At 34.9% G+C, this 21,949-nt stretch overlaps 1 protein-coding gene across 1 annotated transcript in view; it reads right to left on the bottom strand.

Moving 5' to 3' along the window:
- Nucleotides 1–21,949, bottom strand: part of LOC148940297 (MDS1 and EVI1 complex locus protein EVI1-A-like) — an 80,003-nt gene that overhangs the window by 19,451 nt on the left and 38,603 nt on the right. Inside the window, exon 3 of the mRNA XM_089105871.1 lies at nucleotides 16,223–16,482. Within this exon, the coding sequence (XP_088961997.1) occupies nucleotides 16,223–16,482 (260 nt within the window). The remainder of the gene's footprint in view (nucleotides 1–16,222; nucleotides 16,483–21,949) is intronic.

Raw genomic sequence — 21,949 nt, 5'->3', positions numbered from 1 at the left:
AGTTTTGGTTGCTATTGAGCCGAGTCACTCTTTACTTACAGTTCGATACCATGAACTGTTTGAAAAGATAGTTTTTCTTCTTCTTTTTTTGAGTACTGAAGACGGGCTGTGGAGGTCGTTGTCGAAATATCTACTTTTGTGTCTTTTGGCTTCTTTTCTGTCCAATGGCTGATATTACTCTCGTTTTCTCGTTTTCGAATATTTAATTATATTAATTTCTTTCTTGTTTATCATACGTCATGTATAGCCAGTGTGGTCTTAGAATGTGTGTTTTTTCTTCTTTTTTTGAGTACTGAAGACGGGCTGTGGAGGTCGTTGTCGAAATATCTGCTTTTGTGTCTTTTCGCTTCTTTGCTGTCCAATGGCTGATAATACTCTCGTTTTCTCGTTTTTCGTTTTCGGTTATTTAATTATATTAATTTTTTTCTTGTTTATCATGCGTCATGTATAGTCACTGTGGTCTTAGAATGTATTTAGAGTCAATAGACAACCATGGTATTCTGTCGTAAAGCGCTATATGTAGTGCGTTTTTCTATACTATTACTGTCTGTTCATTATATTGTGATTTCTTGTTTTTTCTGTTGTAATTTTCCTTCTTTCTTTTCTGTTTCTATAGTACACTATTTTCTTTTTACGTTTTCCTTTTTTGCTCTGTTTTAAAATACAGGTCTTGTAGCATTACATTAATTTTGTTACCACAATCATAAAAAAGACCTAAAGACGAACTGAACAGCCATGACAAAATAAAGAAAAAATCTGAAGTGGCAAACGGTTCTATGGCCAGTAAAGGAAAACGAATAGAACAACAATCTAATGAATATTTCGCCTGTATAAAACAAGGCGTCTTCAGCGTAGAACAAAAAAAAATTAATAAGAAATATATATAAAACTACAAGGCCGTATCCAGGGGGGGTTCGACCCCCCCCCCCCGAAATGTTTGTCTGACTCGTAAAAACGTGACAAAAATGAACATAAACAAATTTTGTATGCTTTTTTTTAGGTTTTTTTGTGTAACCCCCGCCCCCTCCCCCCCCCCAAAAAAAATTTAGTAAAACTCTCTCCGATAAAATCCTGGGTACGGCCTTGTAAAACTAAAACAGACTAACTAATTCATAATATACAAGTAATAATGTTCTATTCCAGCGTCAATAATTTTTTAGTATATTCAAGGCCACGGAACCTGTTGTTTTCAGTTACGCATTAATATTAAAATAGTTTTATTATTGTCAGTCTGCTGTTGAGAAACCCCCACTGGAATCAAATCTTGGGCGGGCCACTAGTTGTGAACGAGTGGCACGTTTTCTCTATTTGACTGACGCTCCTGACACTCTACTTATCAAAGTCAACTTACTAGACAGTATTGCCAACGCGGTACAATTGTGCCGTTTTTGGTACAATTTGGAGGTTCTGATACTATACGGTACATTTGGAAATTTTTTGTTACACCCAAATTTTCCATTACAAGTCCATTATATTGCAAGGATTTACTTGTTCCTTTCTAACTCGGATATCTGTTCAAGTTTTAGTTTATCAAAAAATGTTTCTTGTTGCGGCAAAAGTTTAACCTACTCTTCAGATGGTACAAATTAATCTCTTGTGGTTAAATTTTTATTTGAAAAACCGGTACAGTTTATTTCAAAGCGTTGGCAACACTGCTACTAGATAAATGTGGACAGAGAAAAAAATTAGCTGAAGATAAATGTGCCTGTCTAAATAAACAATAACAAAAGATACTGCGACTTAGATATAAAAAAGCAGCAGCATGGGGCGCGACATGCTCTACCTACTGTGCAAGCTGAAATAGAAAACAAGATGTGACTTTATATTAATTGTTAACTTCTATAGAACATAAAGATCAGCCAATACACAGCGGCGTCAATTGGGGACAGAGGGAGAAGTTTCCCCCTAAATTCGAGCAAGACAAAAGGTATTTTGAAGAATACCTTTTTGGTGAATTTTCATTGAAAAATACCTTTTACACTCCTATACAAACTGCTGATAGACTTTGTAGCAGATAAAAAGAGAAAGCTATCCTCCAAAACTTGGTCTGGTGGCCCTGGCAGTGTGTATCCATCCACAGAAGGAGACTTTTATCCTTGGCGTTTACTATCCAAATTATAGTAATGTTTCCGTATAAAACCCGTATTTTTCAAAAAATCCATCTATTTTTGCCTTACGCGGTAGCCACTCCCTCCCCAATAGTTTCCAGCGTATACAAACCAGGAAGTGACTTAACATTGATTGTTAGCCCCTCCGGGAGTTAAAGATCAGCCAATATACAGTGGCGTCCATTGGGGGGCATGTGCCCCCTAGATTTCTTTGCGTCAGTCCTTAATTTTGAAAGATAAATTTTGAAATGTCCTTTTTTGGAGTATTTTTTATTGAAAAATGCCTATTATTATCGAAAAAATGTAAAAAATGGCAAGTTCTCCCCCCCCCCCACCTAAAATTTTCTGAATTGAAGCACATGCCAATGTAGCTCATTCACAGGCTTATTCTTAAAGAGAAAAACTTAGTGTCTGGAGATGCTAACAGCGTTGTCGGTTCAAACACTTATAACTTCCAGAAACATCTACAAACACAATAGAATTTAAATCAACCAAAAGTTCCTCTTTTGTCTCCTGACGATTCCTAAAGCTCCTGGCGACTGGCTCTTCCAAATATTTTTTTAGGCGTAAGGGCCAGTTTCGCCACTCTCTTATCTCTTGGTGCTTCTCCCTTGGTGAAGCGGTAACTACATGCGTGTCTAACTATACTTCTGCTTCAAAATAGTAGACTTAATAGACTAACTTATTAGACTTGCTTAATTGAATTTAATTAGACTTATTTAATTACTTATTCAATTATTTACTTAATTAGGCTTACAAATCTTGACATGTCTTTGTTAAGATGCCAGTGTCTGAACAGTTTCTTGTTTATGTGTTGTATACAAAACTTGGCTGTAACAGGCCATTTTTGCAGCCATAACTGCAACCAAGTAAAGAGCGAACCAAATCCCTTGTAACCGAAACTTTAAGAAGGCGATTCGAAAAGAACTGCATAGGGAACAAAATTTTCCATAGCGGCGATTCGGGAACCCTAACCATTATATATGTTTATCTTAACTGTAGAAGTTGATTGCAAAAACAAACTTTTAGGGATTATGAAAAAGAGCTTGGAACCCCTCAAAATCAACGACGGATTGATATGAAAATGGCCCCATGGCATCATAATTGTTGGGAACTCGAAGCTAGGAATTGACAGTCCCCCAACCTGAACAGTAAGTAAAATCACCTTTTTTGCATTGGTAGCACTGATGAGACTCCTTTTTGTGATACGGTGCTAGGCTATAAAATGTTTCAGCGAAACATTCTATTTCAATTTGGCTGATTCTATATTCTAGAGCTATATGCCTAGGATTTCAAATTATTTCAATTAGGGAGCTTCATTCATCACTATCTTTATTATTTGTGCTTAAAAGTGCCCTCGATTCAAGTTGTTTGACTGTGCTTAATTCGATTGTGCTCAGGGGTTCTCGATTCAGTTATTGCAGAGCATTTATATGATCTTCAAAGGATGAGGAAAAATATCCACCAGAGAAAGAGATGGCACTTACTATGTCGAATTCATATTTTATTTGCCGTTTTTTTACAAGAACAAGTAGCAAAAATGAGCCCCATGCTCAGCACTTCCAATCAGAGTATCTGTCCGCTGTCCTCTTATAGGCTTATTTAACCTTCCCATATCATAATGCAATATAATTTTTGTTCTAGCAAAAGATAATTTACCGTTGAGTTTGGTCGCTACTGAGGACCCCAATTACGGAGAAGGAGGGACACGATTGCTTCACTTTAGAAGTTTTTGCCCTCCTGGATTTTGATTCCACTTTTGGCTTTTCTGCAGAAAAAAAAATCAACCACCCAAAAATTACTATAGCCTGTATGGTGACAAATACATTTGTTACCTGCTCGTTAAAAAAAGAAACCTTATACACTCCTATTTTTCGTAAATTGGTGCTCTTAGTGGTTACAAGTCTTAGAGACAACATAAAAACCAAAAAAAGAAACCTTATCCACTCCTACTTTTTCTAAATTGGTGCTCCTAGTGGTTACAAGGTCTTAGAGAGAACATAAAAATAAAAAAAAGAAACCTTATCCACTTCTACTTTTTCGTAAATTGGTGCTCCTAGTGGTTACAAGGTCTTAGAGAGAACATAAAAACAAAAAAAAAAAACTTTATCCACTCCTAATTTTTCTAAATTGGTGCTCCTAGTGGTTACCAGGTCTTAGAGAGAACATTAAAACCAAAAAAAAAAAAAAATTTATAAGGGGGTTAGTGTAAACAGAGACGATGGAGCATATAGGTTAAAATCTACTTATCTTAGTTAAAATAAAAAAGCAAAACAGAGCCTTATATATTTTTAATAATTTAGTAGATAAGAAAATTTCAGATCCTAAACAATAAAATAATTTAAACTTACTAAATAAAATCCAATGTGAAAGACGCTTTGGGAATATTAGTGGGAAAACAACATACTTCTATAAATAATAATGTTACAGAGAATAATTATGTATTGAAAATAATTTCTTAGACCACACTGCTTTTCATTTATTAAAATTAAAACCCGTTTTTTGTTGCTTACTTTTTCGTATATTGAAAATATTAATAATATTTATATTAGACCAAATTCTCTAGCATGAAAAGACCTTTATTAAACTTACTTTAATTTAGATCTATGTTATACCTAAGATTTTATATAAGAGGATCTGGTAATTTCAATGGAATTTCCTATCAATATATACCTTAAAAATACTCACGATAGAACAGATTTCTAGACCTGTATTGTATCTCGATCACCGTATCAGAATCGCTTAACAAACAACAACTGTTGTTTATCAGATGTAGGTTTATTTAGCCTTTTTCTTTTTTGCATAGTATTTGTCTTTTTTCTCATTTTTAATGCTATTTTTTATAATGTATTAACTATATAATCTAGTTTTTCTTCCTATTTTTTTCTAATGATAGAGACCTTCAAGTATCAGGCTCGGATCGAATAGGTGCGGAGCCCGATTGGATTTTTGTGTTTGAGGCCCTTTCTATATAGTTTAAATATCTAGATAAAGTTCGATTCATCTTTTATATATATATATATATATATATATATATATATATATATATATATATATATATATAACTTCAAGGATCATCAGATAGTTAAACGACTACTTAAATAAAACAAAGTTGAAAATACAGGAACATTTATTAATTATAAATTTACATCACCGAAAATGAATATATGAATTTACATATTTCTAAGTTTTCTTCGGTAAATTCTTCTAAAACTGTTTGAAAATGCATTCCGCCTTCATTTTCAATCGACATAATTGCTAAACTATCTAATTTATCTTGATTCACTGTCGATATGGGATAGTTTTTTTTTGTTTTAGCCTGGAAAATGATCTCTCTCCAGAAGCAACGCTTGCTGGAATGTTAAGAATATTCCACCATTTCGACTTTGTATTCATTTTGATGGTAACACAGGGCCTGATTGGACCTAATCTCTCCAGTCGGCCTATATCCAGCCCTGCCATGTTTGGGGCCAAAAAATAATAGTTGATATTCCCTTTAAATTGCTGATATTTCTTTGTTCGCAAGTGTTCGCCCTGTATATAAAAAGTATATAAAAAAGCTCATTTGCTTGAATTGTACTTCCAAATTCAGCAAATTGTACAGAAAATTCAGGGGGAGAGACAAAATGCATTTTTGAAACCTAGGGGAGTGACTTTGTTGTATATTTAGTTTTTTAATTAGAATGTGGAAAAAATATTTCAATGAAAATACCAAAAATGACATTTTTAAAAATCTAGGGGTAAAAGTCTTGAGGGACGATTTACCCATTATACATGTCCAGATCTCCTTTGAAGGTATAGTTGTCTTTGGGAAATAACAGATTGTCATTGTTTGAATTTTCATGGACGAAAAATGTTATCAAATTTAACTAATTATTTTGTTTTTTATTGACGGTTCAAAGTGGCAACACCGACAAAAATATCATACTGCCTTACAAACTTCATAATTTTGACACAATAAAAAGGAAAAAATCTTAGAGAGTCGCGGTTGATGGGTAGGGGGGGGGGGATTGCTATTTTTATGTCTTCTGAAGTACATTAATAAAACGTGGAGTGATTTTGAGAAGTGATAAGCAAATCATCTAAAACGCTGATTCACAGCACTGATTTCAAGGGAAAAAACTAATCACAAAATTACATTGTCTAATAATGGTAAGACACGGTATTCATTTTCCTAAATTTGCAAGACTTTTAAAACCACAAAACCTCCTTAAAACCTCCAGGTCGTAACCTAAATAATGACATGCCATTTTTATTACATGGGTTATATTAGAGGGCAACGCTTATTTGCGTTTCTAAGTATAAGGGTTACGATAAGAATAGGCTATTCTGAAATTGTTTAACCACGTCATTTAACACTTCTTAGCAAAATGACATAGAGGTCAGGAACATTGGCAAAGAATGCATACTTAGATTTTAATGATAAGCCTTTTTTTATTTTTGAGCGACTAAATGAACTATTCAGAGCTTCAATCCATTTTTGGGTGCGCAAAAAAGATGATACTTGGAGCAATTAGATAATATCTGCGCATATATTTTAAGACGAAGAAAGAAAGGATTTAACTTCATGTTCATTTTAAAGTTAACATATATTAGTAGTAATATTAATGTTAATCTTATGAAATTTGAAAATTTAATAATTAAGAAAAGTTAATTTAACAAAAATATAATGATAAAAAATGAAAATCAATGAATAATAATTAAAAATTAAAATAATAATAAATTAATAAAATAACAGTTTAATGATCAATTTAATTAGTTAAAAAATCATTTGATTATAATAATTTAATAAATTGATAATTGCGTTAAATTGTTCTATAATGGTGAATTGTTTTATTACGTTGAGGAGGATGTTGAAGCAAATCAAAAGACACTATGTGCAACCAGATTGCCAAAATAACTTATCCGTATTATCTAAGGATCGGCTAAGGGTATACAATTGAAACTTAAAGAAAATGTTGAGGGGGTGTTAAATTGAATCAAAAGACAATATTTGTATCCACGGTGTCAAAAGAGTGCATCTGCAAAATCTCAGGAGCTGCTACGAGCAATAAGTTAATACCCATTTTAAGGGCATATCAAGGCCGTACCCAGGATTTTTTTCGGAGGGGGTTTTACCCAAAAATAAAATTTCGGGGGGGGGGGGTGTTGGTTCAAACTGGGTAACCCTCCCCCCTGGATAAGGCACTGGGATATATTTAGGATTTGTGTTCGGGGGGGGGGGATGGGAGGGGTATTTTACACAAAAAAATGCATCTAAAGTATGTTTGTGACATTTTCATTACGTTTTTACGAGTCCGACAAAAATTTCGATCCTTGCCCATTTTTTCAGTGACTAAATGAACTAATCAAAGGTTTAATCCGTAAAGCTTTAATCAAGGCTTTAAGAAAAAAGGATATGACTTCGTGTTTTTGTAAATTATGCGTGTAAAGGGGTGGTAACAAAAACGACATTGGTTGATATATATATATCTATTGATGCAAGACTATCCTTTCCGAGCCACCTTTTCTTAATAAAAATGGCACCAGACTGCCAAAATTCTCGAAACCACGAATTTTTCTTACCAATTTACGGCTACTCCAAAGCTGCAAAGATTAAGTGTTTCTTGGGGATACCCATTTCTTTCCCTATATCCCAGATCCCTATATCCCGATCCAAAAACGGATAGAAACATTGATATCTTCAGCAAGGAATTTTCTTATTGACGTTCAGAGAAATTTTGTTTTTGTTTTTTTGGGGGATAGTAATAAAATTAAATAATTTTATAATTTGAATAAGAAGTACTCAGAAATACAGGAAAAATGCAGGATACTTTGGAGACCAGGCCCCAAGACCCTCCCTTGGTCCGTCCCTATGTTCAGCGGTTGTCAAGACTACAAAATGGACATTGGGATGATAGAGACATTTGCCTAAGTTTTCTCCCCCAGATTATGTCTGTTGAACTTCTTTTGCTTGTTTCGAAGCTATAAAGTTCTTAGGGCAGTATCTTATTTTTGCCGGTGTTGCCACGTTTAACTATGACAATAAATAAGCTAAATTTACGTAAATAAACAAGCTATTAAATAAACAAACTAAATTTGACGACATTTTTAATCAAAAATTCAAACATGATGTATTTGTTGATTCCCAAAGACAACTGCACTTAAAAAAATTATTCAATATGTTTGGTGCCAGTTTTTCACCTGCATTTTTTTTTGTCAATTTGGTTTCCGCTACTGCATATGGTGTTCTGTTTCATTAATAATGAAACATGCTTGATCAAATATGAAAGAAGGAAATTTTTTTAGATTATTTTTTGAGAGTCATGACTATGGTTAAAGACTAACACTAGCCAAATTACATGGAAATTATAAAAATTAAATGAAAAAAGCAAAAAAAAATCCCAAGATATCCAGTAGTGCAGGGTAGCTGGTCCAAATGACTCCACTATCCTTCTTGGTTGACCTGGACAATTACCACGCCAATTGCTCAAATATTGTCTATAGTAATATTGTGCTACCTAAAATCAAAACTAAGAATGCAGTTTTTTTTAACTCTGGGAGACGTTTTCCGATTTTGTTGGGAATACATTTAGTTCCGGATGCATAAAAGGTCTTGAAAAGCAATTTTAGCCTATCAATCTGTCAAGTTCACAGTTCATATATTATCCAGTATGATCATTTTCTATCTCACCCATTATAAAAACCCGGACCGGGGTGCGAGTGCTCCGGAGAACGTTTTTGTAGACATGAACATAAGCGAAGTCAGATTAGCGTGAATCCAGGTTAGTCTGTTTCAGACTGTTGTAATCAAAGTGCATTTCAACAAATTGAAATAAAGCTAATGCAGAAAAAAGATAAGCAATAAATCAGAAGGAGGAGCTTTTTATTCATGAAGAGCAGAAATAACCTGCGATAAGCTTGCTGGTACATTCTGTCTACTGTGGTCAAGTTAAAGAAAAAGTAATTTGCAATTATCTTCTCCCCATGCGATATCTCTCGATAAACCTGTATACAATACATTTTGTCTATCAGGTATATATGGAAGGCTGTACATTGAGGGGATTAACTTGGGGGAAGGAGGTCAAATTTGAAAAATGAGTAGCTTACTCACAAAAGTGAGTAGCATATATAGGATATAATCGTAAAACAGTAAGGGTGGACATTTCAGGAGGCGGGTCGGCTCTAACGCCGTGCCACCTCATGTCCACCTGATTTATATGTTTAATACACACAAATAAGAAAAACATTCTACCACGGCCAGATCAGATTTAAATAAGCCAAAAATAAATGTTCATTTCAGGGTTATTGTAAGGGATCGGTCCCGGAAGCAGCACTTCCTGGGAGACTTCCTGGTTCCTGAAAGAACCGCGAATTCACCTGAAAGTGGCGTCTATGAACAAAGATCTTGAGCGATTTTCAATCGCTCAATAAGGTTTTTTCTAATTTATAAAAATATAAGTTAAATACAGCTAATAAAAAATATATAAAATAAATTTATAAAAACATAATTAAAAATATAAATAACAAATAAATTTCTAATTTATAAAAAGAAGGATCGTCGAACTGTCGATAGCATCTTGGTCACATACAGTTGCCAGACGTCGTGTATTGTCATCTTGCAGACCTTACCACTTTTTCATAGCAGTACCTCTCGGAATTCTCTATGGCTAAATGTGTAATAAGCAAAAGAAGTATAACCATATTAATATGCATCGCGTGTCTGAATTTAAAGAGTCTAGTGTCGCCTCAAAGTCATCACATTCAGCGATTTAAAAGATTGCATTTTGGCTGAAGGAGTTTTGTTCAGAATATTCCATAAGTGGAATTTTAACAGAATATTTAAAGACAACATCTAACGTTATTATTGCATTACGTTCAATCACTTGTGAAGTTGTCTTCTCTTCAATAAATTAACTTAAAAACGAATTGTTCTAGTGGAAAGTAAAGGGCAAAGCAGGCAAAGCTGAAACTCAAAACCAATAAAAATTACTGCTTCGTAGTTCTTTCAACATACATCTGAAAACAATTTTCAAATAATCAGCTGTTTGATATTTCCATACATTTCTAGAATTCTAAAAAACTAGCACATATAAAAACTAGTCAGGGGGCCTAGTTGCCCTTCATTTTTTTGGTCACTTAAAAAGGGCACAAGAACTTTTGATTTCCGTTCCAATGAGCCCTCCTACGATATTCTAGGACCACTGGGTCGATCCAATCACCCCTGGGAAAAAAAATAACAATTAACACGCATCAGGGATCTTTGTTTGGCCAAAAACGCAAAATTCCGTATTTCTATAGAAATGAGCTTGAAACCTCTACAGTAGGGTTCTCTGATACGCTGAATATGATGGTGTGATTTTCATTAAGGTTCTATAGCCTTTAGGGGGTCTTTCCCCCTTTTTTCAAAAATCAGCCAAATTTTCTCCGGCGTTGTAACCTTTGATAGGTCCGACTAAACTTGATGAAGCTTATATATTTCAAATCAGCATTAAAGTCTGATTCTTTTGATGTATCTATTGGTACCAAAATTCCGTTTTCTACAGTTCCGGTTACCATTGAGCCGGGTCGCTCCTTACTTACAGTTCGTTACCACGAACTGTTTGATATTTTTATGCTTCTATGCTAGCTACTATACTTTTGTAGGTCCTTAAAGTTATACTTGTATACTAGTTATAGAGCTATAGGCTAGTAGCTATACTTCTATAAGTGCTTACAGTTACACTTCTATATTCGGTATAGAGCTATACTTTTATGGGTACTTAAAGCTATACTTCTACATTTCCATACTAGTTATAGAGCTATACTTCTATAGGCGCTTAATATACTTATAGATCAGTATCTACAATGGAGATTGAAATAGCAATAACCTTTTTATGAGAGGTGTCTATTTGAAGCTAAAATGCTGCAGTATTTAAACCGCCATTAAAAAGATAAGATTTGGTCATAATGACACAAATATACTCTATTGTCAAATACTCAACAAATACTCTATTGTCCCCACATAAATGCTCAAGCGCTCTAAAAAAAAAAATTATAATAAGAATACTCTAAAGAGTATTCGTATTTATGTATTCCTATTATTATAAGAGTATTTGTCAACAAATACTCTATTATCCCCACAAAAGCTCATATGTATTTAAAGGAGCGGAAAGACGTACGAATCATCTAAGCGTTAATTCAAAGAGTAAAAAATTAAAATAAAACAAATAGGATTTTAAAGATTATAACATCACTTGCCAAAAAAAAACGAAAAAAAAACAGGTTAAAAAAATCAAAGAGACTCCAAACAATCCTAAACACAAATAAAAAGAGAAAAACGGAAGCCAAAAAACAAACGTCTAATAAGCCAAACATTTTTTACTAGATTTTTTAAAACAAGCTAAACGAGTGGCGCCTTAGAGCTGATTCAAGCATCGTATTCTATACAATATGACTCCCCGTTACATTTTCTTATGACTTTTTTCTATTTGTTTCAGTCTTTTTTTACGCCTTATTTTTCGTTTAATGACTATATTAAAACTAGGGGTACTAAAAGTCAGGGTTGCCATCTTGCACACTCTTCAGGTGAAAGGCACTCTTTTTTACCTCAGAAGGGGCGCAGAAGAGGGGATTCGCAAATTTTTTGACTTGCATCCTTTTTGAGCAAAATTCGCTCTTTTTTGGCCTTGATTTGCACTCGTTTAAACGTCGGCAGTTGGCAACCTGGTCAGGGTTGCCAAATCAAGAAAATGTGTATGTGCACGGCTACCGCTGCTTGTGCATCACCTCTGAGATATAGATCAGTGCATTTTCAAATGAAAAGTGTACAAGTTGGTAACCCTATTCCTTGGGTTACACTTCTGACAAAGTTGCCAACTACTGCCGTTCAAAGTGAATGAAAAATAACACCCAAAAAGAGTGGTTTTCACTCTTCCGCTACCCCTCTGAGGTAAAAAAGAGTACATTTTAAACGAAAAATGTGCAAATTGGCAAACCTGCTACAAGTACCCCTTCGCTTACGAATTTTACGAAAAGTTTTTAAATATAGCAATGAAAAACATTTATTGCAGCTATTTCTCGATGTAAGCGCATCAGTCGTATATACATATATATATATATATATATATATATATATATATATATATATATATATATATATATATATATATATATATATATATATATATATATATATATATATATATGTATATATATATATATATATATATATATATATATATATATATATATATATATATATATATAGTGTATATATATATATATATATATATATATATATATATATATATATATATATATATGTGTATATATATATATATATATATATATATATATATATATATATATAAACTGTCGTAGGAAGTAAGGGAAGGGCACATTTGCCATTTGCTCTATAGTTCTAATTTGAAGCAGAATTTATAGTAAATATGTGGCTGGTGGACTGAATCATTAAAGTACAAAACAAGGCCGTGTCCAGGGGTGAGTTTAAGGGGTTTGAACCTCTCTCCCCGAATTGTCTGTCCGGCTCGTGAAAACGTTACAAAAATGAATATAAACAAATTTTATATATGTTTTTAAGCTTTTTTGTAAACCCACTCGAAAAAATACTTTAGTAAACCCCCCCCCCCACGAGAAAAAATATCCTGGATACGGCCTTGGTACAAAAAAAAACATCAAAATAAAATATTATTGGCGTCCTCATAAAATGTCTAAGGCCTGTTCATACCTGAAAACCCTGATTATCTAAAACATTTTCTGTTTTTTTTTTTCAATTTATAACATTTCAGGGTACTATCATATTTTCCCTCAGTAATTAAATTTGACAACGCTCTTCTTCTATAAGACACACAAATTGTAATTTAGACATTAGGTTCCCACATAGAACTATAACTTCAAGGGAAAGCCACACCTTGGTATGCTGTTTGGTGGCATATGCTTTTGGATTATTTTTTGCTGCTTTTTTCCAGCCACATTTTTGTTTTTACTGGGATGTTTCCTATTCTCTTTTTCTAATTTTGTTATGTTTTTTTTTCTGTTTTGTAATCTGTGTTATAATACCAAAAACTATACAACTGCATTTGTCAATAGTTAGAAATGAGAATCTCAATTTTCATAATTCCGAAGATAATTTCGTTATCATCTCTTGTTTTGCATTATATATAGCAGAATGGTGTTCGTTAGTAATTACAGCAAAGATCGGGGTGATTATTCCCTTTTTATGAGGGATAGTCTCTGTTCATACGAAATTTGCTTCGAATTTCTTACGATGAAATTTGTCTGGACCAACAATTAAAAAGCCAAATCATGGGTTGGATTCTGGCCTTTTAAAATGCATGCCTCCTAAAAATACCGATTCAGGATTGACAATTGTCTATTCAATGGATGCCTTATAAGAACTAGTACTGAATAAAAACTCACAAGAAATTCTTGCAAACTATTTTTGTGTGCACTTATCTTTTTAATTTTGAAAACCGCACTTGATTTCTAAGCAGGAAAACAGAAATTCTTAACCACACAAGAAAAGAAAAGTTCTAACATTGCGGTTGATGCAACAAAGAATTGGCTCAAATTAATTTCAAGTCAACGGAACACCGCCGCCTCGGCCAGCGGCGGTACTTCAGCAGCGTTACGACACCTCGGCGGCGGTCAATCGGGCCTCTCGTTGGCGGCGTTCGATGCATGTGCTGACGCAGCGCCGGGGTTTAATCCTGAATATACATAGAAAAAACTGAATCTCGAACGTTTAGATTCAACTTAGGAGCCAAATCTCCGCTTTCTTATCTTAATACGTTCCTGCAACCCGAGTGGGATGTGCTGGCGGCAGCAGGATATCGCGAAGACTAGAGACTCGTTGTTGATGCCACATGCACCTCTTGGGGCACAGGGAACGTAAGGTAAGATAATATTTGAACGAAAACAATGTTTCTATTATTATATGGCTATATTAAAATAAGGACTGAGTACCCTTAACCCTTTGATTAGAAAATGCCTTAAAGCTTCTTAGCATCTTCAGTATATTATTTTGGCAAGTTTGTCTTGTCAGTGGCAAATTAGTGTCAGTTCCAGATGAGATATTAGGTATGTATGTCTTAATTAACAAAACTTGAAGTTAAGTCAGCACATGCAAATGACAGTAATGATGTACAAGTGTTGCAATCATTTTCAAAATTGGAAGGCAGCTACAGGGCTATCAGAATTTTAACACCCACGTTTGAACGGTGGTACGATAATCGATATCTTAACATCCTCACCTCTAAAGATCGTATCTAACATTTTCATAATTCTTAGATAACAGTAAAGAAAATATTATAAGCTGTTCTGAATGGGATAATCAATTTTGTCACCTAATAAACAAGGGGTTTTCACTCAAAGTGTTTACAACCACATTTAGACACAGCTAAAAAGACCTTGAGATATCATGTTTGATATAAGGAGTTCTGTTCATCTCAAAGTTTCCTGATTCTGATTTTGAGTTCTACTACATATAATTAAAATTGAAGTAGACACGAAAAAAAGAAAGAAAAAAAACAAACGACAAAAACTTTTTCCAAGCTGCTCTCTAAAGAAGGATCATTGGAGGCAACGGACCTCTGAGGCCTGAGCCGTGACCAAGAGTTTATGGGTTCATCCCGCTATAAAAGGGAGGATCAGTATACAGGCCATATCCACGATTTTTTTTCGGGGGGGGGGTATTTTTTCAGGGGGTAATTTTTTTCAAAAACATGAAATTTGATAAGCATTTTTTTTATGTTTTTACGTGTCGGGAAAACCTTTCAGGGATGTTTTAAACGCTTTTATCCCCTCCCCCCTCGGATACGACCTCTATCAGCATGGCCATGCATGTTTAATGACACTTTGTTCCTCCTTTTCTACACTGCCTTGTTGATTATCTTTTTGGAAACAGCTTAGCAAACATTGTGTTTGGCAGTTATCTCACCTGTGCGAAAATGTCAGATCCGACCTTTTGCCGTGGCAGTGACGGGTGGCAGTGTGCAGAGAGAACTACAGAAAAACCGGAAACTATCCTTTTGCATCGATCATTGTTTTTTGTTGTTGTTAGAATTATGAAAAGAAAAAAATTCCTTATCAATTATAGACAACAAAAACTAGAACATAGAGAAACAAAGTGACTACTGACAGGAAATTTTGTGACTCAGAAAGTTATCGTTGTTTTTACAGGTTCAAATTTTCACAGAGGATCACGAAAGAGCTACTCAGGTTTTGAAAAGGCGGGATTGTAGCAAACTATCGTTTTAGAAATGACATAGTTGAAAGATATAACGCAACTGAATTTTTCAAATGTTATTAAATATGCATTGAGTGTATATTGAAATTTTGAAACTTAGGGTCTTTGACAACCAGCCCTCTTAACAATCGGGCACACACATATACATCTAATCCACGAAGAGTCACATGTAGGTGAGGGACAAGTTCTTCTTCTAGGGGGAGAGGGGCACCAAAAACAAGAAGATATATGATTACTATAATAAAAGAAAATATGGAAAGTCTGATTTTGTGGAGGGATCTCCTGTGCTCCCCCCACCCTTCGTAAGTACTTGTTGGTGAAACTTCCACGGAGTCGTGCTATAAAGTGAAAGTCGATATTCCTAATTACTGACAATTTTGGGAAATTTAGTTGTTAGATGTTGCCTTACAACTATAGGTCTATATTGTCTATAAGTCTAACAAATATAAGTCTATATATACTTTGTTGCCTAAGTCTATATTCCAAATTACTTACTCTTTTAGAAAATTTAGTTGATAGATGTTACCTAACAAGTCTATATTGTCTATAAGTCTAACAACCAAAAGTCTATATATATAATTAGTCATCTAAGTCTATACTCCTATTTACAAACTATTTTTGAAACTTTAGTTGTTGGATGTTGCCTAACAACTATAAGTCTATATTGCCTATAAGTCTAACAAATATAAGTCTATATATACTTTGTTGCATAACTCTATATTCCTCATAATGGCTGTTTGATATTGCTCCACAGAGGCCTCTGATACCGTTAAAGTACCAAGGCCAGCCAAAATAGACTGTGATGTTTGAATTGATTGTTGCACAAATATTTAACGTGAGAGCCATCTAGTCTGTAATCAACTAATCAATGATTACGGCTACTTACCGAAATGGTTTCTCCTTGTTATGTATGTTCCTTACATGTCTTTGTAGATTTGACGAAATGCTAAACGACCTATCGCAGTATTTACATTTGTAAGGCTGTTCTCCAGTGTGGGTTCGTAGGTGTCTTGTAAGGTTTGCTGAACGTGGGAATACTTTACCACAAAACCGGCAGGAGTACCGATCACGTCCGCGCATGGCAGGATCACTATTTGATGACGCTGAAGACTTTGTACTGCTTGGGCTGGAGGTACGAACTACAACCTATGGATGAAAACTACTTTAATCCTCATTTCAAATGGGAAACTATGAAGGAAACTCGTTTTTTTTATTTGTTCATGAGAGGGTTTTATTACCATTAAAAATTCGCTGTTGCAATTTTCATCTAAATCAGATCACATTTTGAGGACAATTTCTCCCTTTTCTAAAATTGCACAACATTCATATTTGCTATTAAATTTAGTTGATTATCTATAAAATTAAAAAAATACATAAATATATATATATATATATATATATATATATATATATATATATATATATATATATATATATATATATATATATATATATATATATATATATATATATATACATATATATTTGAAACCAGAACAAGACTTCTTTTTATGCATGCATTGCTCCAATAACTTTCGTCTAGCCTCTACGAGAATTCAGTAACTATTGGCACAGTTACTCTTTACTAACAGTCCCTTACCACGAACTGTATAACTACTGTCGATATTTTTATTTAACGAATTTACGTAAGCTATTATGTTGCACGCATGCCAATAACCAAAATGATTGACATCAGTCCATCATACGTTTAAGGAAGGATTCACACCTACTCAAATTACCATGACTCAATATCTTCATTGCAATAATGCTAGACGAAGCGCAACTATCAGTTAAACAGCATTGTTTATCTATTAATCAATATAACAGGTCGTAATTTACTACGATTCGTGACAGGCGTATAAAATCCGCTGCAGACGACTGACTACCTTCTACTTCTGTTTTCGGAATCATCAGCAAAAGGGGAATCCTGGGGAGGGGTGGCCAATATTACAATTTATAGTCCAGAAGAATGAGGAACTTAAACCGGTTGTATCACAGGTTTTTTTTGCTGTGTAATGTTATAACCTTTGTAATCCTTTTCTCTCCAAATTAATGTTTGAATGATTCAGTGGCGGATCCAGGGGTAGGGCGAAGGGGGCACGCGCCCCCCTAAAAAAGTCTAAAGTAGTGTAATTTACTTAATCAACGCAAGTTTGCGTTAATTAAACTTGCTCCTAGCGCGATTTTATCGGATAAGACTATTTTGCGCCCCTCCCCCTAAAAAAATCCTGGATCCGCCACTGGAATGACTCGTATGTGTTCTCCCTCCTTTGCAGCCCGAGAAGTCTTTTGCGGGGATTATTTTAGTATAATCATTGTATGTTTGTTTTATTGCAAATAAATCTTATCTGTGATCAGGGCCGTATCCAGGATTTTTTGGGGAGGGAGGAGAGTTTACAAAATTTTTTAAAAACGCATCAAGATTTGTTTATATACATTTTTGTTATGCTTTTACAAGTCGGAAAAAATCATGGGGGGGGGGGGTTCAAGCCCCATACCCCCCATGAATACAGCCTTGTCTATGATGTAAATTAATGTCTTTTCATTTTTACATGCTTAGAATTTCACACAATAGAACCAATCAGGTTGAATGTCAGTTTCCGTTCTTTATACCGGCTTAAATTTTCACACAGTAGAACCAATCAGTTTTTAGAAAGGTGGGGCTATTTGCATTTGCAGAAATCACTTTTTCTTACAAACAAAGTGATTGGCTTACGAAAATACATCACAGACACAAACCAATGGAGTTTAAACACAGTTTTAACCATACAATCAAACAGTTTGTGGTAACGAACTGTAAGTAAGGAGCGACCCGGCTCAATGGTAACCGAAACTCTAGAAAACGGGTTTTTGATACCAATAGATACATCAAAAGAATCAGATTTCAATGCTGATCTCAAATATATACTTTTCATCAAGTTTAGTGCTACTCATCAAAAGTTAAGCGCCGGAGAAAATTTGGCTGATTTTAAAAAAAAGGGGGAAACACCCCCTAAAAGTTATAGAACCTTAATGAAAATCACACCGTCATATTCAGCGTATCAGAGGACCCTACTGTAGAGGTTTCAAGCTCCTATCTACAAAAATGTTGAATTTTGCATTTTTTTCCAGAAGAAAGATAACGGATGCGTGTTTATTTTTTTTTTTGTTATTTTTTTCCCAGGGGTGATCGTATCGACCCAGTAGTCCTAGAATATCGTGGGAGGGCTCATTGGAACGTATATTAAAAGTTATAGTGCCCTTTTTAAGTGACCAAAAAAATGGAGGGCAACTAGGCCCCCTCCCACGCTAATTTTTTTCCCAAAGTCACCCAATCAAAATTTTGAGATAGCCATTTTGTTCAGCATGGTCGAAAATATGATAAATATGTCTTTTAGGATGACTTAATCCCCCGAAGTCCCCAGGGGGAGGGCTAAAAGTTATGAACTTTACCCAATGTTAACATATAGTATTGGTGATTGGGAAGTATACAGAAGTTATCAGGAGGTTTTTTTTTCTGGTAGTGGGAGGAAAGGGTGGGTCGGGGGTTATGTTGGAGGATCTGTCCATGAAGGAAGTGTTCATGGGGGAAGGGAAATTGACATGTAGGGGGCGCCGGATTTGCAAGCATCATTTAGTGGTTGTTGGAAAGAATACAGAGATTTTCAGTAATGATTTTTTCTGGAGAGGGGGCTAGAGGAGGGGGTTACTCTGGAGAATCTCTCCGTGGAGGATTTTTCTTTGGGGTAAGGGACATTTCTATGAAGGGGGCGCCGGATTTCCAAGCATTATTTAAAAAACGATCAGAAATTAAATAAAAAAAACTAGTTTTTTCAACTGAAAGTAAGAAGCAACATTAGAACTTGAACAGAAATTATAACGTATGTGAGGGGGTTCTCCCCCAAGTCAATACCTCGCTCTTTACGCTACAGCTTTTTTTAGTGCTTTCAAAAGAGCTATCTATTCTAATTAAACGGCCTTTGTGATTCAGGGGTTTGTGAATAAAACTTTTTTTTAACTTTTAACGTAAAGAGCGTGGTATTTACTAAGGGGAGAACCCCCTCATATACGTAATAACATATACGTAATAAAAAAAACAATAAAAAAACAAGCAGTACGGCTCAATAGTAATCGAAACTTTTAAAAACGGAATTTTGATGTCAATAAATGTACCAAAAGAATGTATTTATAATGCTGATTCTAAATATATAATTTTATTAAGTTTAGTATTACTCATCAAAGGCTACGAGCCTAAGAAACCTTACCTGATTTTTTAAAGAGGGGGGAAACATCCCCTACAAGTGAAAGAATTTTAATGAAAATCACACCGCCAGATTCAGCGTATCTGGAAACCCTATTACATAGGTTTCAAGCTCATATCTGCAAAAATCTGCAACTTTGTATTTTTTGCCAGAAGAAAAATATACGAATATAAATGTTCGTTATGTAAGTTATTTTATAAAGACATCCATTTAGCAAAAGAAAAGTAAAAATTTTTATGCAAATTTTGTTTACTTATTCAGTAACGGTTAGCCAAAATAAAAGCTGCATTAACTAAAAAACGATCAGAAATTAAATTAAAAAAACAAGTTTTTTAAACTGAAAGTAAGGAGCGACAATAAAACTTAAAACGAACAAAAATTATTTCGTATATGAAAGGGGCTGTCCCCTCCTCAACACCTCGCTCTTTACGCTCAATTTTTTTATTGTTTTAAAAATAAAGTTGTGTGACAGATTCAAACTTTAGCGTAAAGAGCGATGCGTTGAGGAGGGACAGCCCCTTTCATATACGGAATAATTTCTGTTCGTTTTAAGTTTTAATATCGCTCCTTACTTTCAGTTTAAAAAACTTGTTTTTTTTTATTTAATTATAAGAAAGTAATCTCCTATTTTCTTTGGTTATATGCTCTCAATGACCAAGGATACCCTGTTTTGTTGAGTTCCACTGCAATTCAGCTATATGCTGCTCTTTGCTAATTAATGGTACTAAAATCAACTCTGCCCTGGCGCAATTCAATCCTATCCAACTCAACTCACATTCAACCCAGCACCGACACAAATCAGCCCCTATTTGTGTGAGACCATGTTCAATCCACCCCTATTCGACTGAACCGCGCTGTAACTCGCCCAGTGGTGGATCCAGGATTTTTTTAGGGGGGGCAAAATAGGGTGATCCAATAAACTTGCGTTAGGAGCAAGTTAATTAACGCAAACTTGCGTTTAATTAAGGAAGTTAAACTACTTTAGACTATGTTAGGGGGGCGCACGCTCCCTAGCCCCCTGGATCTGCCATTGATCTCGTCTCCATTTAATGCAGCCATCTGTAATCTCAAGGATTTTAGCCTAACTAAACCTATTAGAGCTGAAGATAACAACAATTGTTACCAGTGAAAAATTAAATCAAATTCCTTAATTAGCTGATTATTGTGCAAATATTTTTATTTGCCAGTTAGTTTTGCCAATTAATCATTTTATGGCACTCCAGCGTGTGCATAAAATCTCGCATCTTTTCGAAGAAGGATATTCAGTGATAAATACTTGCTTCTTCGCTTGTTTGTTTTCGTAAACAAACCAGCGTAAAAATTGATTCGATTTTTTTCGAGCTGGGATTCAATACGGGGGTTCCCCTTGACGCAGTCTAATTACCGTGAAACTTTCACGTCAACCGGGGAAATTAATTTTTGGCCAATTATTGAGTTTCACGAATCGATAGAGCTCAATTTGTTTTCTTTAAGCATATTTTCCTCAAACGTCAGTTTGGTCCAAAGCGCATGCCCAGTCAGTTGCTAGCCCATCGGAGACAAATTTAGGCCTATATTAGGCGTCACGAATCAATACAAAACATTTCCATTCAGCTTTGTCTTTGTTAGAGTTCCAGTGTCTCTTTTTGCATGCCATGTAAGTTTAAGCTAATCTGAGAGAGCTAAATTTGTTGGTTCAGTTTTAGGATGTCACACATTGATACAGCCCACCTTACAACGGGAGGAGGACTGGTTGCCCTCAAATCACCCTCCACTCTTCAAGGAGGCTAGAGCTTTAAATTTCCAATCGAATGAGCCACCTCCGAAGCTTTGCGACCACTCCTTCCATACAAAGTGGATGGAGAGTCCAAGGAAGGAAGAAAGGAATACAGGGAAGGCATGTGTCTCTCTATGCATTTTCAGTGCAAATTTTTTAGCTTCCCCCTATATATGTTTCAGATCAGTGCGGAGTGAGGAGTGATAGCCCCCTAACTTCAGCCACATATGCAGAATTTTTGTCGAGGGAGGGAAAATAAAAAAGTATTTAATAATTTGAATCGGAAGTACTCAGAAATTCAGGAAGTTTCTGGATTTCAGGGGGTCCGGTCCTGAGCAGATACCACCACTGAGCAAGAGCCAGCCTAACTCCTCTTCATTTAGAGGAATAATTTGTGACAAACATGCGATATGAGTGCTGAGGAGTTGAAAGCTCTGATCTTAGTATGGATGTAACTGACGTATAAAATAAAAACCACACTTATGCACAGGGTTAATTGCACCGAAGAAGTGCCAGGGGGAGGCATCCCTATGAAAGGAACTTTCACAAACAACATCCAACCAGGTAGTTACACGTTTTTTGGAGTAGCACTGTTGACGAGTGGGCATAACTGGGG

The sequence above is a fragment of the Artemia sp. Qi Xiang Cuo genome, chromosome 20, assembly GCF_049724085.1.
Source record: "Artemia sp. Qi Xiang Cuo chromosome 20, ASM4972408v1, whole genome shotgun sequence".
NCBI lineage: Eukaryota > Metazoa > Arthropoda > Branchiopoda > Anostraca > Artemiidae > Artemia > Artemia sp. Qi Xiang Cuo.
The sequence above is the reverse complement of the archived record's forward strand: the minus strand, read 5'-3'. Positions and strand labels throughout refer to the sequence as shown.